At 37.9% G+C, this 21,667-nt stretch overlaps 3 protein-coding genes across 3 annotated transcripts in view; 2 read left to right on the plus strand and 1 right to left on the minus strand.

Annotated features, from left to right (window-relative positions):
* Window positions 1-8,905, plus strand: part of LOC131986907 (proto-oncogene DBL) — a 21,706-nt gene extending 12,801 nt beyond the window's left edge. Inside the window, exons 19-26 of the mRNA XM_059352048.1 lie at window positions 70-285; window positions 940-1,032; window positions 1,160-1,238; window positions 1,376-1,421; window positions 3,576-3,754; window positions 4,910-5,022; window positions 5,206-5,318; window positions 6,081-8,905. Coding sequence (XP_059208031.1) covers window positions 70-285; window positions 940-1,032; window positions 1,160-1,238; window positions 1,376-1,421; window positions 3,576-3,754; window positions 4,910-5,022; window positions 5,206-5,318; window positions 6,081-6,162 — 921 coding nt within the window. The 3' untranslated portion in view covers window positions 6,163-8,905. The remainder of the gene's footprint in view (window positions 1-69; window positions 286-939; window positions 1,033-1,159; window positions 1,239-1,375; window positions 1,422-3,575; window positions 3,755-4,909; window positions 5,023-5,205; window positions 5,319-6,080) is intronic.
* Window positions 8,906-9,337: 432 nt separating this feature from the next.
* On the minus strand, window positions 9,338-21,667 carry f9b (coagulation factor IXb). Its single transcript, XM_059350995.1, has 8 exons — window positions 21,510-21,667; window positions 20,453-20,622; window positions 20,355-20,379; window positions 19,630-19,743; window positions 19,270-19,401; window positions 17,603-17,994; window positions 13,292-13,436; window positions 9,338-11,133 (listed from the first exon to the last, which is right to left on the minus strand). The coding sequence occupies exons 1-8, from the start codon at window positions 21,595-21,597 to the stop codon at window positions 10,574-10,576; spliced, it is 1,626 nt and encodes a 541-aa protein (XP_059206978.1). The 5' UTR covers window positions 21,598-21,667; the 3' UTR covers window positions 9,338-10,573.
* Window positions 13,461-16,468, plus strand: LOC131986168 (E3 ubiquitin-protein ligase TRIM35-like). Its single transcript, XM_059350996.1, has one exon. It carries the CDS (start codon window positions 14,538-14,540, stop codon window positions 15,933-15,935), a length of 1,398 nt encoding a protein of 465 aa, XP_059206979.1. The 5' UTR covers window positions 13,461-14,537; the 3' UTR covers window positions 15,936-16,468.

Genomic DNA, 21,667 nt, shown 5'->3' on the forward strand with positions numbered 1-21,667 from the left:
CAGTAACACAGCTGAACTGGTTGGTGTTATTACTATTATTAGGTTTTATAACGTCCCCGTGTGTCTCAGGGCGATCTGAGCCAGCTGGGTCGCGTGGTGCTGCAGGGCGGCTTCAGCGTCTGGATCAGCCACAAGAGGGCGGCGGTGCGCATGAAGGAGCTGGCCCGGTTCAAACCCATGCAGAGACACCTCTTCCTCTACGACCTCGCTCTGCTCTTCTGCAAGCGCCGCGACGAGGACGCTCACGGCAGGACGCCGTTCTACAGCTTCAAGTCCTGCCTCAGAGTAACAACATATAACGTCCTCCTCCCTCCATTGAGCCTGTGGTTCATCCTGTTGTAGTGGAAATGTGATGACTTCTGTGTCTGTAGATGAGTGCGGCGGGAATCACGCAAAATGTAAATTTGTCGACTCTTTTCTGGTAAATCTGCCGTCCTTTTCTGGTAAATCTGCCACTTTTTCTGGTAAATTTGCCACTTTTTTTCCTGATAAATTTGCCACTTTTTTCTGGTATATTTGCCATTTTTTTCTGGTAAAGTTGCCACTTTTTTTTGGTTAATATGCAATTTTTTCTGGTAAATCTGCCACTTTTTCTGGTAAATTTGCCACTTTTTTGTAAATTTGCCACTTTTTTCTGGTAAATTTGCCATTTTTTTCTGGTAAAGTTGCCACTTTTTTTCTGGTTAATATGCCACTTTTTCTGGTATATTTGCCATTTTTTCTGGTTAATATGCCACTTTTTCTGGTAAATTTGCCATTTTTTTGTAAATTTGCCACTTTTTTTCTGGTAAATTTGCCATTTTTTTGTAAATTTGCCACTTTTTTCTGGTATATTTGCCATTTTTTCTGGTGAATATGCAACTTTTTTCTAGTAAGACCATAAATCCTTTGAATAATCCTATTATAGCAGGAAATGAAATGGCTTTTCTCTCTCTCTAGATGAGTGCGGTGGGAATCACGGAAAACGTGAAAGGAGACATGAAGAAATTTGAAATCTGGTACAGCGGCAGAGAAGTTGTCTACATAGTTCAGGTGTTTAATCTCTTATTTAGAGGTTCTGGGTCCGCTAACGTCACCAAACATGAAGAAAATTGGGCTTCAGGTGTTTACTCAAATCTCTCCTCTGTTGTGATCTGTGTGTGTGTGTGTGTGTGTTTAGGCTCCCACTCTGGAGGTTAAAGTTTCTTGGCTGACGGAGATTCGAAAAATTCTCACCAACCAGCAGAAGATGCGCCAAGGTTTTTATCGATCTGCTGCCTACCATTTTTTGTTTAAATGCCTGATTGGATTTTTGTTTTTGACAGTTTCGTTTTATTTCTGCTTGATTCTATTTTTCCTAAATGTAACTCGTCTCTGTGTTTTGTCTTGTTTTCAGACGAAGCTCCGTCTCTGCCGCTGTCGGACTCTCAGCTCTCTGACAGGTGATTCTCTTCGGCATGAACCTCCTGGTGTTCCAGTTTAAATCCTCTCAATCTCAATGCAGAAATTTAGTTCACGCCAAAAGATATCTCCGACCAACAGGGGCCCCTAAACGGCTGCGTGCATAGTTACTATAAGGACAGGGTTTTTTTGGTAACTTTGTGTCTCTTTTGGTCACAGTTTGTCTTTTGTTCCTCTTTTATGACTTAATGATAATTTTGTGTCTTTTTCACATCTTTTTCTGTAATTTTGTGTTTTTTTGATCACTTTTACATCTGTTTTGGGTCATTTTTACATTTTTTTTATTTTTTGGGGTTAATTTTGTGTCTTTTGTGGTCATTTCTGCATCTTTTTGGGTCATTTTTTGTCTTTTTGGCGGGTCATTTTGTCTCTTTTTTTGGTCATTTTTACATTTTACCAGAGAATTTGAACAGCGACAGTGATTCTCTCAGCATGACTCTTTGTGTCTGTATAAACTCCTGGTGTTCCAGTGGGTTGACTCACTATTAATCCTCTCAATCTCTCACCCATAAGTGGAGTCGATGTGGGAGCCCCCGGGCCAACAGGGGCCCCTAAATGGTGTTACTAAGCACAATCGGGACAATGGTCAAAGGTCACTGACGGTTACACCGTTACCAGCTCAGGAACGACAACTACTAAAAATAAAAGCACTATTTTCTGAGCAGACGTCCCCCATCGGTTAGTGGACATTTGAAGCATTGAGTTCTGCGTTATGTTGAAACCAGGAGAGGCTTTAGTAAAACAAACAAACATCTTGGACCTTCACCCAGGAGACGAGAAAAAAGACGTAAAATGTAAAGACACAAAATAACCAAAAAAGAGGTAAATTATCCAAAAACTAGACAAAATGACCCAAAAATATGTAATAAATAAATAATAAAAAATATTTAAAAAAAATAGACAAAATTACCGAAAAATATGTAAAAAAAAAAAACATTATTAAAAAAATAGACAACATTACCCAAAAAATATGTAAAAATGTTGAAAAAATTACCCCCAAAAAATGTAAAAAAGTATCAACAAAAAATAGATCAAATTACCATAAATATTTAAAAAAATAGACAAAATACCAAAAGAAGACACAAAATTACGAAAAAAAGACACAAAATTAAAGAAAAAAATCACACTATTACCAAAACAGACATAAAATTACCCAAAAAAAAGAGACTAAATGGGACCATTATTTACACGTTAACATCAGATTATTACAAGAAGACCAGAATGTTGCCTCCAGATATTATTATGAGGTGATAAATCAGGTGAGAAGTCGTCTCAGTTTGTATTTGAAATCATCTTGATTCATCCAATTTCTCTTCATGTGTTCCTTCTCCATGATGTTTCCCGGCCAGTGTAGCTTCTCTATAACCGTTTCCGTCAGCAGCATTTAAATTATGATCCATCCCGCCGCTCCAATAGAGTCACGTGACCACAGCAACCTGCTCCCTCCTTTCGTGTTCATTATGTGAATTAAATTTCTGAATTGATGATCAAAGTTGTTGTATCAGCACTCAGCATTATGAACTGCAGGATGATGAAGTTATGGAATGAGTCTGTGTGTGTGTGTGCATTGTGTTGATAAATAATGTCAGCTTCATCCTTTCACTAACAGTAAATTACAGTAAATTACAGTTAAAGTATGTGAGCATGAGACAAACATATGAATCATATTTCACAGATTTTTGATGAGTCACGTTTTGAACGATACAGAAGCATTTGTAAATAATTAAAGTGTTTCTGCTTTATTTAGCAGATGGGTCGGCTTCAATGTGTTCACACAAAATAATATTGAAAATATTTTCTCTTGTTTTAATTTTGTCTCCACCCATCTTCTACTTACAGCCGCACTATTTATTATCAACAAATGCAGTTTATTTAAAGCCCTGTGTGTGTGTGTGCAGAATACTGTGCAGTGGAATAATATTTCCATATATTACAGCGACGTCTGATGGAATCGTTGTTTGTGTCCAAACATCGGTTGAAATCAGACGCTGGATATATGTGACCGACTGGAATGCTGATTTAATTTACAGAATGTGGATGAGCTCGTTTTGTGACACCGTGGATGTTGTTGTTGTTGTCGTTGGTGTTTGTTTGTTGTTGTTGTGGTCGTGTCTTGTTCCCACTCGGTGATGCAGCTTTAGTGCATCAGAGATGTGTGTGTCGTGGGGCGGAGCGTCGGTGGGAGGCTGCTCAGCGTGTCTCCCTGTCACTCACAGCTCCTCGGCAACAAGCCACGCCCACAGGCGGCAGGGGGAGGAGTCTCTGCACACAAGCCCCGCCCACTCTGACCCCGTGGTCCACTCCCCGCGGCGAAGTGAGTCATGAAAAATCTTTCCGTCTTTATAGAAATTACTGGCCACAATGTCTTTTGACTCACTGAGAAGTTTTTGGAAACTAGGGGACGAATTCACAATGAATGGATTGTGCGTCAAGAAATTGCATAATTATATCGCAGTGCAGACATAAAGCCCATAAAGATTTAAAGCTGAGCAGTTTGCCTCCTTTTTACATGATTTCATGTATTCATTATCCAAGTGACAAAGTAGAACTATGCGAGAGGTTACTGTGTGGGCTGTGAGGGTCCCTATTGGCTCATTTAAGGCTCATTTGCATATTTTGCACCAAATATTTGTATATTACCTCATTTAATTATATGCAAATAGAGCCGGAGCACTGAGACACACTTTGCTTGGCAGCACGGTTAGAGGTACACTGAGAAATACACAGTTTGTTTTTGCCTTAAATGCATAATTCAGCAGCCGCAAAAGCCGCACATCCTGTTGTGAATTCGCCCCTCAGTTCATAGTCAGACTGTCTTTGGTTGGATTTTAATGTGGCTGTACACCATACCATAACTCCACGAGTTAATTTTTAAATTAAACTTTAATCTATTACTTATTAATATTATTACTATTTGTCACGGGCACTAAACAGGACATCCTATATCTGTACCAGATAGCCCAATAAATGGTGCCCCTTGTGAGGCACCATTTATTTCTAATCCTATGTTCCCAGCATAAATAGTGCCCTGATTTGAGGTGTCAATACATTTATTTTGGGACATCCTATAACTGTACCAGATATCCAAACATAGGTTTGTTGTTAAAAAATAAGCAGCTGGACCTAAATTATACTTTATCCTTCAAAATGTATTGAAATCTGCTGCAGATTTAGCCAACAACAGTTAGCTCAGAAATCATATCTTGACCATAGCTAATCAATGAAGAAAGTTGTTGTCAACTATTTGGCACCATAATCAGCAGAACAGCTGTTGACAGTTTTACTCTCATGTCTCGACAGTATTACATTATTACATTTGTAATAAAATGTTCTCATTGACTTCATTGATTACTTGTTGCAGCCCTCATACACGTAACAGATCTCTGAATATTATGAATATTATGAATATTATGGATAAAAAGTGTGGTGTTACCACTGTGAGTTGCCTCAGCCGTGTTGTCTCCTGCAGCGTGGCCTGTTCCCGCCCACTCAGTGGCGATCTGTGACGGGCTGGAGGACTGGGGCGCAACGGACCTCTCCAACATCTCGGACTCTGACGAGGAGGATCAGCCCGCCCCCCTGGTGAGAATTTACCAATCACAGCACAGGAGGCGGAGCTGCAGAACAGATTTACAGACTAGATCTGCACAAACACACGTCAAAATACTTGGATGACAAGTTGGTGGCAGTAGAACCTGTGTTTGTCTGTTTATTTGTTTATCGATCTATAGTTCAGGTTTCAGACTAGCTGTCGGTCTGTTCCAGGTGGCGGGTCGGTACCGGGTCATGGTAGAGAGCAGCATGGCCAGCACTGATGACATCATCTTTAACTGCGGCGATGTCATCCAGCTGCTGCACGAGGAGCTGTCGGGGATGTGGTAAAATAAAGTTTTGTGTTTATGTAACTTTTGTTCAGGTTTGTGTTGAACTGGATCGATAAACCAGCAGGGGTCCCAGTCGACCCCACAGCCACATGAGTGAAACATAACGAGACTGAGCGATTTATACTGGAAACCAGATTTAATCTCATAGTTAATAGTTTTGTATGTATCAGGTAATTCTGTTTCTTTTGGATTTTTTTTATGTTTTTGGAGCATTTTCAGCTTTGTATGTCGATGACAAATTTACCTTCAAATTCTAACAAAACAGGGTAGAAAAATGTGTTTATTTAATGAAGAAAATGTATTATTTTTTGGGCTCTAAATTTGAGAAATACTTGAAAAAAAATGGCAAAAATTTGCTCCATATTTAAGACATTCTTTAAAAAAACAACAAAAACATGTATTTAACACTTTAATCTTCTATTTCATAACTAGTTAAACAAATGATAATTAGGTGGTATTGAATTAATAAAACAAATGTCTTTAATTTTCTATTTCCTAAATATTAAAACCAACGATAACTTTATGTTATCCAAATCTCAGAGACTAGTACGGATTGTGCAGAGTTTGAGTTGCTGTCTCGTCTCGTCACACCAAAACACATAAACTTTCTTGTAAACAAACACAACTACATTCCCCCATTTATAAACAAACACGATATAATGATATTAGTTATAACTCATGTGGTACAAGTTGGATTTGGTTGTAAATAATCATTTTAGTGGAGATTCAAACCAAGATGTCGGTGTTTGATTACAGGATGGTGAGAAACATCAGCCGCGGGGAAGAAGGACGAGTTCTACCTGAAGACCTGCACAGGATCCTGGGAGAGACGTGCTGAGACACACACACACACACACACACACACACACACACACACACACACACACACTCATCAGCTGTTTCCTGCTGTGACTGTTGGACCTCAGAAGGATGTAAACTTCAGACGGGAACACACGAAGCACACGAGCAGGAAATCTTTTTCTTCATCTATATTTTAGAGAAATCAAGCAGTGAAGCTGCAGATTGTTTGGACTTTTTGTTTCAGAGTTCCAGTTTTTCATTTCTATTTTCTTATGAAATATAACAGTAACGTGTCATTACTGTTCATGTGCCAAACAGCTCAGATAATAACTGGCTTCTTCCTGCTTTACCTTCTGCTGTCTCTGCTTTTAATTCTTTTCATTCAACACTTGTTTTTCCTAAAGCAGCTCTGGAGGGCCGAAACCGCTCAATTAAAAACATTAAAAAATAAATAAAAGTCTTGATGAATACATAAATGATTAAATACACCATTTAATGGACCAAAGACAATATTAAAATAAAATATATACATTATTAATTTTAAAAAATATGACATAAAATGATATTTATGATTTAATTTGGGTCTTTTTTTTACTAACTTAAATATATATCCCATTTATTCCCTAATTAGTCCTATTTCTCTTTTATTTATTTATTTATTCAATTATTTATTCATTTATTTTAAATGTATTTAATTACTCTTCATGCATTTTCTTTTTCTTTTGTATTTTTCAATTATTTTTAACATTTTTTTTCATTTTTTCATTCATTTTATTTATTTTAAATTTAAAATGTAACATAGATTTACATTTTTGTGCTCCTTTATTCATTTACCTTTTTTATTAATTCCCCTATTTATTTATTTTCCTGTTCAATTTTTCTTCCATTTGTTGAAAACATTTATTACAAAATGTGTCATTTCAAATGTATTTACATTTCTTTCCTAATTTTAAAATGCATTTGTTCATTTACTCCCCCAACAAATATAATTTTAATAATATTTTCATTACATTAAATGGTGTATGAATGTATTTATTTATTGCGTAATTTATTTATATATTTTTTTTATTATTGGTTTTTCTGGTTCGGTCCTCCGTACTTGGCGAGCTTTAACTACATAACTTGCAGATATTTCCAAGTGAGTTAATTCTCCAGTTTATTATTTTCTTTTGCTGCTTTCCGATGATGATTTTTCTGTGATTTGATTGATTTTTAATATAATTCTGCTGCTCTGCATGTACAGATCACCGCCTGGTGCTTTATTTAAATGGAGTAGTGTAGAAGTATAACTACCAGCTGAATATTACAGTTACATTGTGGATTACGTGACATCAGGAGCTGATTTCATGAGAAGAAGTTCTTTAAAACTGCCGAGTGTTGAAACAGTTTAAAGAACTTCTTGTCATGAAATCGTCTCACGCTGAGGATTCACCAGGAACACACAGAATCATTCAGTTTACTGTCAATATGTAAATGGTAAAAATCTAAATTTTAGATTTTAGAACAAGTCATCTAAATATTAAATGTTCTGTACTCACAGCTGTCAGCTGATTTCTGATCTCTGAGGTAGATTCTCTGCGGAGGACTGAAGCTGCCAGAATAAAAAATAAGTTACTGTCAAAATAATATTAGAATAAATGTAGGCACTAAAAATTTTTTTTTTTTGTAAATATGTTTTACAGGCACAAATACTTTGATAAAAACGTGACTTGAATTAAATAGTTGTAGTATATATTAAATTTATGGAGGGCAGAAACTGCTAAATAAAAATAAAAAATTAAAACTCTTGATAAATAATTGAATACACCATTTAATGGACCAAAAACATTACAATCAAATATATACATTAATAATTTGATAAATTAATTTAATTATTTCATGAATTTATTTATTTTATTTATTTACATTTGGAATAATTCCCTTATTTCTCTGTTTTTTCTATTTCCTTTTTATTTATTTATGAAATTGTGTTTCTTATTTTCTGTGCATTTTTTCCTGAAGTTATTGAATGTATTTATTAATTTTAATGTTTTTATCTTTATTTTTTGTTTATTTTTTCATGTATCCATTCATTTTTTTCACTCTTGTGACACTTTCTTTTTTTTTTCATTTATTTATTATTATTATTATTATTTATTATTATCACTTGAAGCCTAATAGAGAAGAAATGCATAAAGAAATAACACAAAAAGTGTTATAAGATTTATGAATTAAATAAAGGGGAAAATAAAATAAAAAAACAAATAAACAAAAATACAAAAATAAATCAATTTTAAAATTAGTAAATCAATCTGTAAATAAAACAATAAATTCTGAAAATAACAGATAAAAAATAATGGGGAAGTAAATAAATTTGGGAATTAATAAAGATAATAAAGAAGCAAATTCAAACAAATATGAATGTATCTCGTATTCATTAAATTAATCCCTGTGTTTAATTGTAATATTAATTTTGGCACATTTACTTGCATACAAATTTATTTAAGTTAAAGTATTCTAATTTATTTTGGCAGCTTGGATCCTCCGTAAGTCTCTATAAAAATTATTCTCACAACATCGTGACAAAGTCTCATTAATGAGTGACATCATCATCGTGTGACATCATTAATTAATGCTCACTGATCCACTGAATCTTTAATAACTCTGTTTGCTGCTTCTGCTCATTTTGCACTTTTTAAAAATATTTTGAATCATCGTGAACGCTTGTATTATAACGCATAATGTATATGATGATAATGATTATTTTACAGAAATATAAAGCACAGGGTTATTTAATTTGACTCAACACGACTGCTGTGATTTATTCCTCCAGTGTTGTTTTGTGTATCGATGGTTTTCAGAATGTGTGATATTTGCTGAAGTATCTCAACATTACATTTATTATTCAAATACGAGCTACAAGGTACGATTTTGTAATTTGTTTAAAGAAAAATTCAAATACGGAGATATTCCTATTTTCTTTTTAAAGATATTTTCTCCATTTTCAAGGCTTTACTGAGAGTGAGAGAGACGTTTTCTTTTAATAAGATTCCACATTAACCCTCTGAACTCCGCCGGTTTGAAACATGTTTCCTTTCAAAACTATCATTGAAGAGGTTGTTTATCGTAGAATGAAACGGTAAAAACAGGCATTATCGTTAGAGTTTGGACTTTCTGACGGTCCTTGAACGGCTCATCAGTTATAAAAAGTCACCAGAACTTGTCTTAAAATGTTGAGATTTCAGTCAGAATGTCTTTATTCTACATGTGTCATTTAAAACGTGTCCAAAAATAAAGCGTTTGCACTAAACATTTGCAAAAACATATAGATATAATGTTAATGCTCCTTGCATGGTGTGTTCACTTGTGTGTAAAAAAAAAAAAGGAAGGGTTAAATGCAGAGGTTGAATTTCCCCATTGTGGGATTAATAAAAGTAATTCATGTTAATCTTAATCTTAGTTATAACTTGTGCCGTACAACTGGACTCAGTTGTACAAGTTGTTTCCCACAGATTGAGAGTTTGTGCACTAGCAGCTGATGTTGTGTACAGCATTGTGTTATTGTGATCATGTTTAGATACACATGTCGTAATAGAGGCTGACATTCATTCGGGATCTGGTTTCCAGAATGGGACTCAGTTTTACCATTTGTCACAGCACTGGCAAGTGACGGGAACGAAAGGACAAAGGGAGCGGGCAGGAAGGGAAGAATAACAATAAAATAGTAGATGTTGGGATATCTGGTACAGATATAGGATGTCCCAAAATAAATGTATGGATACCTCTAAACAAGGCACTCTTTATATTGGGAACATCCTATATCTGTACAGATATCCCAATAAATGGTGACCCGTGTGCGGCCATATATTTGGTTGAACAGAGTTTGAACTTTCCGACAGTCCTTGAATGGATCATCAGTTGCGAACGTTTCTGTTATAAAATAGTGACCCAAACTTGTGTTTAAATGTTGATATTAGTGTCAGAATCTCTTTATTCTACGTGTGTCATTAAAATAAAGTGTTTACACAGAGCAGAGAGGAGAGGACAGGAGAGGCTGGAAACATGACAATACTTCAATATGTGGATAAAAAACTGGTTTTAGTCATTTTGTGCCATTTTGTCATTTTACATCTTTTTTTGGTCATTTTACAATGTTTTGGTCATTTTGTGTTGTTTGTTGTAACATTCAGGACACGTGTGGGCACTTGGAAAGGTGTTTATACATAAATTTGGTTTCATTACAGTTTTTTTAAAATCACTTATCAGAGAAATGTAACAGTTTTTCTGATTTCTGTCATTCTAACTGTGTTGTTCTGTTTGAGTTGTTCTGATTGTGCTGATTCCACAGAGCTGCAGGACTCATAGATTTATGTAGATTGTATATATTGCAGTGAGAAACGAGGTTTGACGTGGCTCATTGTGGCTCAGAGCGTTAAGAGGCTTCAGAAGAGGAACCGTGATGTTTTGTGTCAGTTGGGGATGCGGAGTCCTGTGGTGCGGCTGAGCCAGTTGTAGTAGCGGGACACTCGGGTGTAGATGCCGTACTTGCCGTCCTTGGCGCAGTCCTCCCCCCAGCTGACGATGCCCGTCAGGAACCAGGTGCCTTTATAGTTGGTGACATGCGGCCCCCCGCTGTCCCCCTTGCACGAGTCCATGTGTTTGTTCAGGTACCCGGCGCAGAACATGAAGCGCGTCACCTGCTCGCGGCTGCTCTGCTTGCACTTGGTGCGGTCCACGTAGGGCACCTCCACCTTCTGCAGCTTGGGGGCCTGGGGGCCCCTGAAGGAGATCTGGCCCCAGCCGCTCACCAGAGAGACGCTGGAGTCCCTCACCAGGTTCTCCGTGAAGTCCTTGGGGCCCAGGCAGATGGGGCTGCGCTCGCGGGACAGCTCCACGGGGCTGGCGAGCTTCAGCAGCGCGATGTCGTGGTTGTACGGCGAGACGGTGTCGTTGTACAGGGAGTGGATGTGCTGCTCCGCCACCTGGTGGTCTCGCTCCGGACCCTCGGCCTGCGTCACGTCGTGCTCTCCTACAGGGCGATTATAGAAACAAAGGAAACATTTACTGGACTGTTTTACAGGGTTTTTATTGTTCTGTGCAGTGAATTTCCCTACTGCGGGATTTTAAAAAAAGTTATATCTTATTTTAAACACTATAGAAAATGTAAATTTCTTTTATTACAAATATTAACTAAAAAATAAAATTTTGAATCTGTAAACTAATAAAAAATTTTACAGTTTTATTTAATTGCTTAATGGTCTTTAACCCTCTCATGCATGAATTATGATAAACTCAATCAGGATTTTTTTACTAAGTATTTTTATACATCATTAGGGATGAAAAACAAGGTTTTAAAAAAAAAAATTCTAACTTTATTCTATAAAGAAATATTTATTTGTCCACTCAAGTGTACTTCATGCGTTTTGTACTGTAAAACACATCAATGTAATAACATGGTAGTTATATGGGTATAGTTGTAATCTAGTTATACAGTTGTAATATGGTATTCTGTTGGAATGGTGGTTCCTCCACTACTCTGTAGGCCTCTCTATTTGAGCTCTATTGATAAATATAAAAGTTAACATAAACATAAAACTTATTTTTTCACTAGGTGTTTTTATTTATCTTTAGGGATGTCATACTGTATTTTTGTTAAGTCTCTGAACTGAGCATATTCTCTCATAGTGTCTTATAGCATGTATCATATTTCCTGTCAAATCATGCTTGTTGCTCATGTTTGAGACTATTTTCTATGATAGTTGCCGAAGCATCTGGGGCACAAAGCTGCAAGACGCTGCACGCAGATCTACTTGGTTCTTTGTGCATGCAGCATCTTGGCATCTACTGGCATTTTTTGCTTCCTTGAGCTGGGGCCAGTGGTTTCTGGGGGCAGACCAGATCTAAGGGGGGCCTTAGACACTGCTCTCTGTTAGCCGGTGGTGGAGTGGCACTGGGTCGGCCTCTGGTGTGTATCTTCATGTGATCCTCCATTGATGAGAGCATGAGCTCTACTACTACTTTTGAGCTCTACAAAATATAAGGATGTATAAAAAAATCTCAAATTACATGATAAAAAACATAAAGAAGTTGATCTACAGCCAAAACATTGTAGGATATGAATTATTTTCAAGAACAACGTTGGTAGTAATTGACATTGCATTGAAGTTGAAATATAGCGAGTGATGCATGATGTACAATTGAGTGGACAGACAATTAATCCGTATTTCCTCCAAATATAAAATCAAAACTTGGAAAATCTTTACATAATATGTTACTTGATGTAATTATATTTTTTTTACCTGCAGTGGTATCTTTTTATAGAAGCTAGACACCGAAATAGCCGAGGTGTTTGGTCTTTCTCCCTGCCTGTCGGCCATCTTGGTTTCACTGACTACTTTTTCCCCATTGCAATGATCAACCAATGGGATTTTTTGTATGGGATGATGCATTAGCTTCCACTAGTGTGGACTATATGCAGCAGTGCCCAAAATTGCAGGCATATATAGAGAAAAAGCACTTTTTAACAGCTGTACACTGTAGTGAACTCTATGCATTAAAGGGTTAATGTTAAAATACAGTGAATTATATATATACAAAAATACATGAATGTGAAATGTAGTAAAACTTTAATGTAAAAAATGTTTTAAAAAATAATAGTAAAAAGATTTTAAAAGGTAGTTTTAAAGTAAAAAAAAATAAATAATATTCCGCATTGTTTTATTGATTTATTGTTAACTGTTATTTCAAATGTTCGGAAACTTTTTCTTTTTATTGTACAATTTCTTTTCACATTTTTTTAGCAATCAATTAATAATTTATTTTTCTACATAAAATTCACTGTAATTTAACATTCAAGACCATTAAGCAATCAAATAATATTGTAAAAAAGAAAAACCCTGCTAAATAAAGAATTAAATAAATAACATATCTGGAATATATATATATATATATATATATATATATATATATATATATATATATATATATGTAACCTTATCCATTAAAAGACTCAAATTAAGCGACATATTCTGAATACTTTAAAATGATCTTGCTGATCTTGTTTGTCTTGGTCTTATATTTTATTTTATTGACATGATCCTTTAAAGCAACAACTTTTAATGATTCAGAGCAGTTTGTCTTAACTTCAGAGTTCTGGATCAGAGACTGAGAACATGAATGTTTCCTACCCGCTCTGATGAAGAAACCTCGCTGGATGACCACTGGGTTGGTGAGACAGTGAGCGGCCGTGATGACCCAGAGATCACTGAGCAGAGATCCTCCACAGAACGGCATGGCTCGCTGCAGGGACGCCGAGTGGGACATCAGGGCCACCTGACAACACAACCAGTCAGAAGATTTGTGTATTTTGTGACCCGCAGCACTAACACTAACCCCCTTATTGTGAATCTAGAGTGGAAAGCCTTGATCCATCCTGAGCTCAAGTTTCTCTCACTAACATCATCAACATGAAGAACTTTGGGCTCATTGAGTCCACAAGAGTCTCAGTTTTACACTCAGACCCCATTTTTTACACAGAGCTGAGAGGAGAGGACAGGAGAGGCTGGAAACATGACAATACTTCAATATGTACAATATGTGGATAAAAACTGGTTTTAGTCATTTTACGTCTTTTTTTGGTCATTTTACAATGTTTTTGGTCATTTTGTGTTGTTTGTTGTAACATTCAGGACACGTGTGGGCACTTGGAAAGGTGTTTATATATAAATTCAGTTTCATTAGTTATTTAAAAATCACTTATCAGAGAAATGTCACTGTTTTTTTCTGATTTCTGTCATTCTAACTGATTGTGCTGATTCCACAGAGCTGCAGGACTTATAGATTTATGTAGATTGTATATATTGCAGTGAGAAACTAGGCTTGACGTGGCTCATTGTGGCTCAGAGGGTTAAGAAGCTTCAGAAAAGGAAACTTGATGTTCAGACCCCATTTATGCAGCTCACAGACTGTTTAGGACCCCAGGATGCACAAAGAGGACACAACAACACATTTACTGCAGGTTACAGCATGTCAGTGAAGAGACTCTTTGGGAAACACAGAACAGAGATCTGCAGCTCAGTTATTCACCAGTTTGGAATGAGGCTCAACCTGATCAACTGTTGTGTTAAAGCTCCGCCCCTCAGCTGACTCACCTGAGACAAACCAGGTAACAGGCTGTTATTCTGACTCACTGAGACAACGACACACACTCTCTGAGAGACGGACGATAAGATTCAGCTTCAGACTAAAACCTCCACTTTGACTGAAAGAGGACGACTTCAGGAGATTACTGGGAATACTGGAACAGCTCCACTTCACCAGCTGCTGAATCCACAAACTGAACGACAGTTTTACAGGAAAGTAAAGTAACTTTGAGAGAACAGGAAGTGGCTGAGCTGTTTGTCTGCTGTGTTTTCAGCTTCACTCAGAGACTAAATGGCTTCCAGATTAGAGGACAATCTCTGCTGTTCTGTCTGCCACGACATCTTTAAAGATCCTGTCGTCCTGTCATGCAGCCACAGCTTCTGTAGAGACTGTCTGCAGAGGTGGTGGAGAGAGAAACCAACCAGAGAGTGTCCGGTCTGTAAGAGAAGATCTTCAAAGAGTCATCCACCTTGTAACCTGGCGTTAAAGAAGCTGTGTGAGAGTTTCTTACTGGAGAGAGATCAGAGAGCTTCAGAGGCTCTCTGCAGTCTGCACTCTGAGAAACTCAAACTCTTCTGTCTGGACCATCAGCAGCCAGTGTGTCTCGTCTGCAGAGACTCAGAAAAACACACCAACCACAGATTCAAATCCATTGATGAAGCTGCACAACAACACAAGAAGGAACTTCAGGAAACTCTGGAGCCTTTAAAGAAGAAGTTAAAGGTTTTTAAAGAAGTCAAAGTGAAGTTTGATCGAACAGCAGAACACATTCAGGACCAGGCCCGATGCACAGAGACGCAGATTAAGGAGCAGTTTAAGAAGCTTCACCAGTTTCTAGAAGAGGAAGAGGAGGCCAGGATGGCTGCACTGAGGGAGGAAGAGGAGCAGAAGAGTCAGATGATGAAGGAGAAGATGGAGGCTCTGAGCAGAGAGATAGCAGCTCTTTCAGACACAGTCAGAGCCACAGAGGACGAGCTGAGAGCTGAACACGTCTCATTCCTGCACAACTACAAGGCTGCAGTGGAAAGAGTCCAGCAGCGCCCCCTGCTGGAGGATCCACAGCTGCCCTCAGGAGCTCTGATAGACCAGGCCAAACACCTGGGCAACCTGGCCTTCAACATCTGGAACAAGATGAAGGACATGGTCTCCTACAGGCCTGTTGTTCTGGACCCAAACACTGCTGGTTCATTCCTCATCCTGTCTGAAGATCTGACCAGTCTGAGAAGAGGAGAAGAGTTCCAGCTGCTTCCTGATAATCCAGAGAGGATTGATGATTCCTGCTCTGTTCTGGGCTCTGAGGGCTTTAACTCAGGGACTCACAGCTGGGAGGTCCAGGTTGGAGACAATATAGAGTGGTGTCTGGGTGTGTTAGCAGAGTCTGTCCAGAGGAGAGGAGGCATAGAGTCTGGATTATGGAGAATAGGGTTCTTTATAGATAAATACTTCTCATATTCACCATCAGATAGAGGAACTGATCTCGTAGTGCAGAAGAAGTCTCAGAGGATCAGAGTGAATCTGGACTGGAACAGAGGAACGCTGTCGTTCTCTGATGCTGACACTAACACACACATACACACCTTCACACACACTTTCACTGAGAGGATGTTTCCATGTTTTTCCAATTATGATGATCCCCCACTGCAGGTTTTACCAGTGAAGGTCTCTGTGTCTGCAGGACAACAGGAATAGACGATCAGCATCGTCTGAAGTCTTTGAGGAACATGTGACCATGTTGTCCTCCTCATGTTTGTTTCTCCTCAGATCAAAGAGCTGTCAATCACTCTGTGACTGGCAGGCGTCTCTGTGGTTTCCTGTTTGTTTATTGATCAAATCTGTATAGTGAATTCTCTGTAAAACTTTATCTTCATTGAATGTTTTTTTGTTTGTTTTATTGGTGTTCAAGAGTGAAAAATACTGTCAAATAACAAAAAAGTTATTTTACTGATAATTCATTTTAAAAACACAGATAATAAACAGTTCATATCTGTATTTAAAATATATAATTCTGTAGAATAACTAAAGTGTTTTTACTTTAATTCGACAGTGACTGTTACAGTTTTTTACGATTTCTTTAAAATATATATATATATTTGCAAGTTTAACTGTAAGAAAACAGAAAGTTTCATTTATTTTACATTCAGCAATATGATGTGTATTTTGTATTTTTACATAGACTTTACATTCATTTGACAATCAAGACCATTAAGCTTTTGAAGAATACTGTAACAAAACAAAAAAAATAAAAAAATAAAAAAAGTCAGACTATATTAATTAACAGATTTTAACTTCCATGTTCTGCTTCATATTTGTCATTAAACTAATTAACTTTATGGCATTTGCACTGTTCATGTATTAAAGGGCTTTTATTGTGAAGGGTGGGGCAGGTTTGTGGGCGTGGCTTAAATGTCAGAAATGTTTGTTTGAGTTTTGTAATAAAGACAAAAGTCTTACATGTGGCATATCAGTGTTTTTTTTTTTGATAAAGTGGGCTTAAAATTATAAACAGATCAACTTGGTGATGTGAAAATAATGTTTTCCTGACTGAACATTTTAATGTTATTCAACTATTTTAGATTTATTTAATTGTTGCATTTAGAAGGTTTCAAATTCAGTTTAATAATTAATGTAGGGTTTTATCTCTAACAGTTTTAGGATACCTCGCGCAACGAGCGTCAAAAATGTAAAAAGGGGTAAATCATAAAGTGGGCATGTCGGTAAAGAGGAGACTCGTGGGTTATCAGCATAAAGTGGGCATGTCAGTAAAGAGGAGACTCGTGGGTTATCAGCATAAAGTGGGCATGTCAGTAAAGAGGAGACTCGTGGGTTATTAACATAAAGTGGGCATGTCAGTAAAGAGGAGACTCGTGGGTTATCAACATAAAGTGGACATGTCAGTAAAGAGGAGACTCGTGGGTTATCAGCATAAAGTGGGCATGTCAGTAAAGAGGAGACTCGAGGGTTAAAGAGGAGACTCGTGGGTTATCAACATAAAGTGGACATGTCAGTAAAGAGGAGACTCGTGGGTTATCAGCATAAAGTGGGCATGTCAGTAAAGAGGAGACTCGAGGGTTATCAACATAAAGTGGACATGTCAGTAAAGAGGAGACTCGTGGGTTATCAACATAAAGTGGGCATGTCAGTAAAGAGATGGTGGATATATAGATCCCATTTTCATTCAGATAACTTGAGGTCAGAGGTCAGGGGACCCCATACTAGTGTATAACTCATTAAATTGTAGCCTAGCTTTGCTTCCCGACATGACATCACGACATGGTAACGATGAATTCCTTTGATCTTATTTCATATCAGCTCTTCCCTCCCTGGCCTCTGAAACAAAACTGCTCCCGTCTCTTTACCTGCCAGGGGATCTCTCCAGGAACGACCTCGCTGCCGCCCACGATCCTCTCGTCGTGTTTCTTCTCTGCGGTGATGGTGGGCTGCGTGGCGAAGAACGCCCAGGAGGGCAGCTGCTTTTCCTCCGTGGTCGTTAACGACGACCCCGAGTCCGACCTCGCCGACCGTCTCCTCACGCCGGAGGCCTCCGACACGTTGGACGAGTCCGAATCATTCGCGTGGAGGTCGAGGTCGTCGTAAAACTCTGTCATGTCTTCGTAGTTGACGTAGTCGTCCGGGGCGTCGCTGGAGTTGAGTTTCCCCTCGGAGCGATGCGTGGCGTTGGATGAGTGCGGCGTGAAGAACGACCTGCCGGCGGCGGACGGCGGCAACACGCGACCACAGCTGAACTCCTCTGAGGACGGAGGAAAGAGGACATGTTTCAGTTCTGGGCTGTTCTCCTGCAGAATTTTGATATTTTGTCCATTTGAGATGGAAGCGACGAGTTTTACATGATCGGCAGAATCAACCAAATGCTGTTTAACCTTCCTCTTCTGTCAGCTTTCTGTTACTATCTCTTATGTTAACGGGTTGGTTTTGACCCTTAAATGATCCATAAAATACCCTAAAACAATTATTTATCAACCAGTTTGTTTCTTACCTCTTGGTGACCTTGGTAGGCTTCCTTACACATGAAAAAAAATGTTTTTAATATTTTATTTTAATATTTTATTTATATATAAATTATAAATATACAACAAAAAATGTAGGTGAAAAAAATACAAAATTGCGGGGGGAAAAATCACCAATTCAAGAGGGAAAAAACACAAATTTGTGACGAAAAAAAATCACAAATTTATCACAAAAAAATCACAAATGTATCACAAAAAAATTACAAATTTATGACGAAAAAAAATCACACATCACGAAAAAATCACAAATTTATGATGGAAAAAAATACAAATTTAAGAGGAAATAAAAATCACAAATTGATGATGAAAAAAATCTAAAATTTACGAGAGAAAAAACACATAAATTCACACAGAAAAAAAAAATCACAAATTTACCAGAAAAAAATCAACATCTAGTCCCTCTCACTTATCGGCCTTTTTGGCAGCATACCCTTTATTTCCAAGAAAAGAAAATAGTAAAATTAACCTCAAGAGAATTATATAAAATAAAAGGTTGTTATCTGACCTGACTATTACTGAGGGGTATTAGAAGACATCTTCAGTAAATGTTTTATTTTAATATTAATAGTTACATCTATGGTGTTACGAGTCAACTTTGACCTGTTTATATTTCACTAAATATAGTTTTATAATCTTATTTCCTATCTGAAACAACACAAATGTTTTAATAATTTCCCCAGGGCATTTTATAATTTAGTGAAATTGATTTTTTGTTTAATTTTGTTTCATAATATGACCACAAAAGATTTGAAACAACCAAAGAAAAGACTAAAAATTCACATAAAAGACTAATAGAGGTTCCTCACAAAGTCTAGAAGCCTTGACACATTACGCAAAAGTTGTGTGGTAGTTTTATGCATTTAAAACCTAAAACGGGTCGATGGCGACTCTAACACAAGAGGAAGGTTAAATTCTGGTGGTTTCTGTCTACAAATACAGTCCAAAGATGCACATTTCACATAAACACAAATAAAGATGACGTTGATGATTTATTGTACCTGTGGGTTCACAGCTCCTCTTGTTCGCTCCGAGTTTATAACCGACTGCACACTTACACACGGGGATGTTCGCCGCCATCGCGCAGAAATGGGAACACCCGCCGTTGTTGACCTGACACTGTTTGTACACCTCTGGAAAACAAGAGTGTTGTTGTTAATCATCTGAGCTCTGCTGCTACTTTTTTACAGTGAAAAAACACAGATTTGTGCCGAAAAAAAATCACAAATTTGTCACAAAAAAAAATCACAACTTCAAGAGAAAAAAATTACACATTTAACACGAAAAAAACACAAACTTAGGATGAAAAAAATCACAAATTTACGAGAATAAAAAAATCACATCTAGTCCGTCTCACTCACCGATCTCACAGTTCTTGCCACCAAAGTTGGTCTGACACAGACAGGTATACGAGCTGACGCCGTCCTCACACACACCTCCGTTCTGACACGGCGGCGGCTGACACTGGTCGCCATCTGCACACCACAACAAAACACTCGTGGGTTATCAGCATAAAGTGGGCATGTCAGTAAAGAGGAGACTCGTGGGTTATCAACATAAAGTGGGCATGTCGGTAAAGAAGAGACTCGTGGGTTATCAACATAAAGTGGGCATGTCAGTAAAGAGGAGACTCGTGGGTTATCAACATAAAGTGGGCATGTCAGTAAAGAGGAGACTCGTGGGTTATCAACATAAAGTGGGCATGTCAGTAAAGAGGAGACTCGTGGGTTATCAGCATAAAGTGGGCATGTCAGTAAAGAGGAGACTCGTGGGTTATCAACATAAAGTGGGCATGTCAGTAAAGAGGAGACTCGTGGGTTATCAACATAAAGTGGGCATGTCAGTAAAGAGGAGACTCGTGGGTTATCAGCATAAAGTGGGCATGTCAGTAAAGAGGAGACTCGTGGGTTATCAACATAAAGTGGGCATGTCAGTAAAGAAGAGACTCGTGGGTTATCAACATAAAGTGGGCATGTCAGTAAAGAGGAGACTCGTGGGTTATCAGCATAAAGTGGGCATGTCAGTAAAGAGGAGACTTGTTGGTTATCAGCATAAAGTGGGCATGTCAGTAAAGAGGAGATCTTACCGATGTAGCCGGCCCAGAACGCCATCTGCAAGAGAAACGTGGACGTTAAGGAGAAACGTTTAAAGGTTCGGAGTTGAGAGAATAAAAGTTTGACTCACAGTTTTGTCGTTGTCCTCGAACCACTCCCGCGCCTCCTCCATGGAGCAGGTCTCCTCCATGCACTCCCTCTCCAGGTTGTCTTTGTGAAGCACCTCCTCCAGCGGGCTGTTGTAGCGGCGGAGGCGGCGCAGCACCGTGTCGGCCGCCCGCCGGGACACAAACACTGATCCTGGAGAGGACGGAGACGCAAAATGACCACAAAACATGTGAAACGACTCAAAAATATTAAGAAAAATAAACAGAAAAACATTTAAATTGAACAAAAAGACGTACAATTTAAGAAAAGACATGAAATGAACCAAAAATAAGTAAAATTACCCAAAAAAGATGTAAAATTTAAAAAACGATGTAATATGACAAAAGATGTGAAACAACCAAAGAAAAGACTAAAAATTAACATAAAAGACATAAAAGGCCCAACAAATGTGCAAAAGGCCCAAAAAGATATAAAATGGACAAAAAATATTGTAAAATTAAGACGCAAAATACGACATAAAATGACCACAAAAGATGTCAAATAGAAAAAGACGTGAAATTTAAGAAAAGACATAGGTAAAAAATAGGTAAAATGAAAAAAAAAAGATGCAATATGAACACAAAAGACATGAAACAAAAAAAAATGTAAAATTAACAAAAAAAGATATCAAATGACCCCAAAAAAAGACAGAAAATTAACACAAAAAGACCAAAATCAAAATAATATGTAAAACGAACAACTTTTGCACAGCACGTCCAGTTTATTTATATATTTAACAGTTAACCCTTCTTGTTCGCCCAATGGTTCAACATTCATGTTTGGCCTTCTGAAGTCTCATCTTCAACTTTGTCTCAGAAGTTGTTGCAGCAATTTTTGTGGTTGATACCAGTTGATTCATACATTTGGTGCTGAATAACATCAAGAATCCACAAAAATGTCCCCGACCTCCTCAGTGTGTCCCTGCTCTACGGTCAGTTACCTGGTCAGTTACCTGGTCTGTGGTCAGTTACCTGGTCTGTGACCTGGTCAGTGGTCAGTTACCTGGTCTGTGGTCAGTTACCTGGTCTGTGGTCAGTTACCTGTGCGTCCCTGCGGCGCTCCGGCGGGCAGGCCGCTCACCTGCAGCAGCAGAGCAGCAACAACAGTCAGGAAACCAACTCCAACCATGATGTCGCTGAAATGTCCTCAAAACCAGAGAGAGACCATCCAAAGTACAGAAACACTGTTTACTCACCTG

Source organism: Centropristis striata, chromosome 15 (assembly GCF_030273125.1).
Source record: "Centropristis striata isolate RG_2023a ecotype Rhode Island chromosome 15, C.striata_1.0, whole genome shotgun sequence".
Taxonomy (NCBI): Eukaryota; Metazoa; Chordata; class Actinopteri; order Perciformes; family Serranidae; genus Centropristis; species Centropristis striata.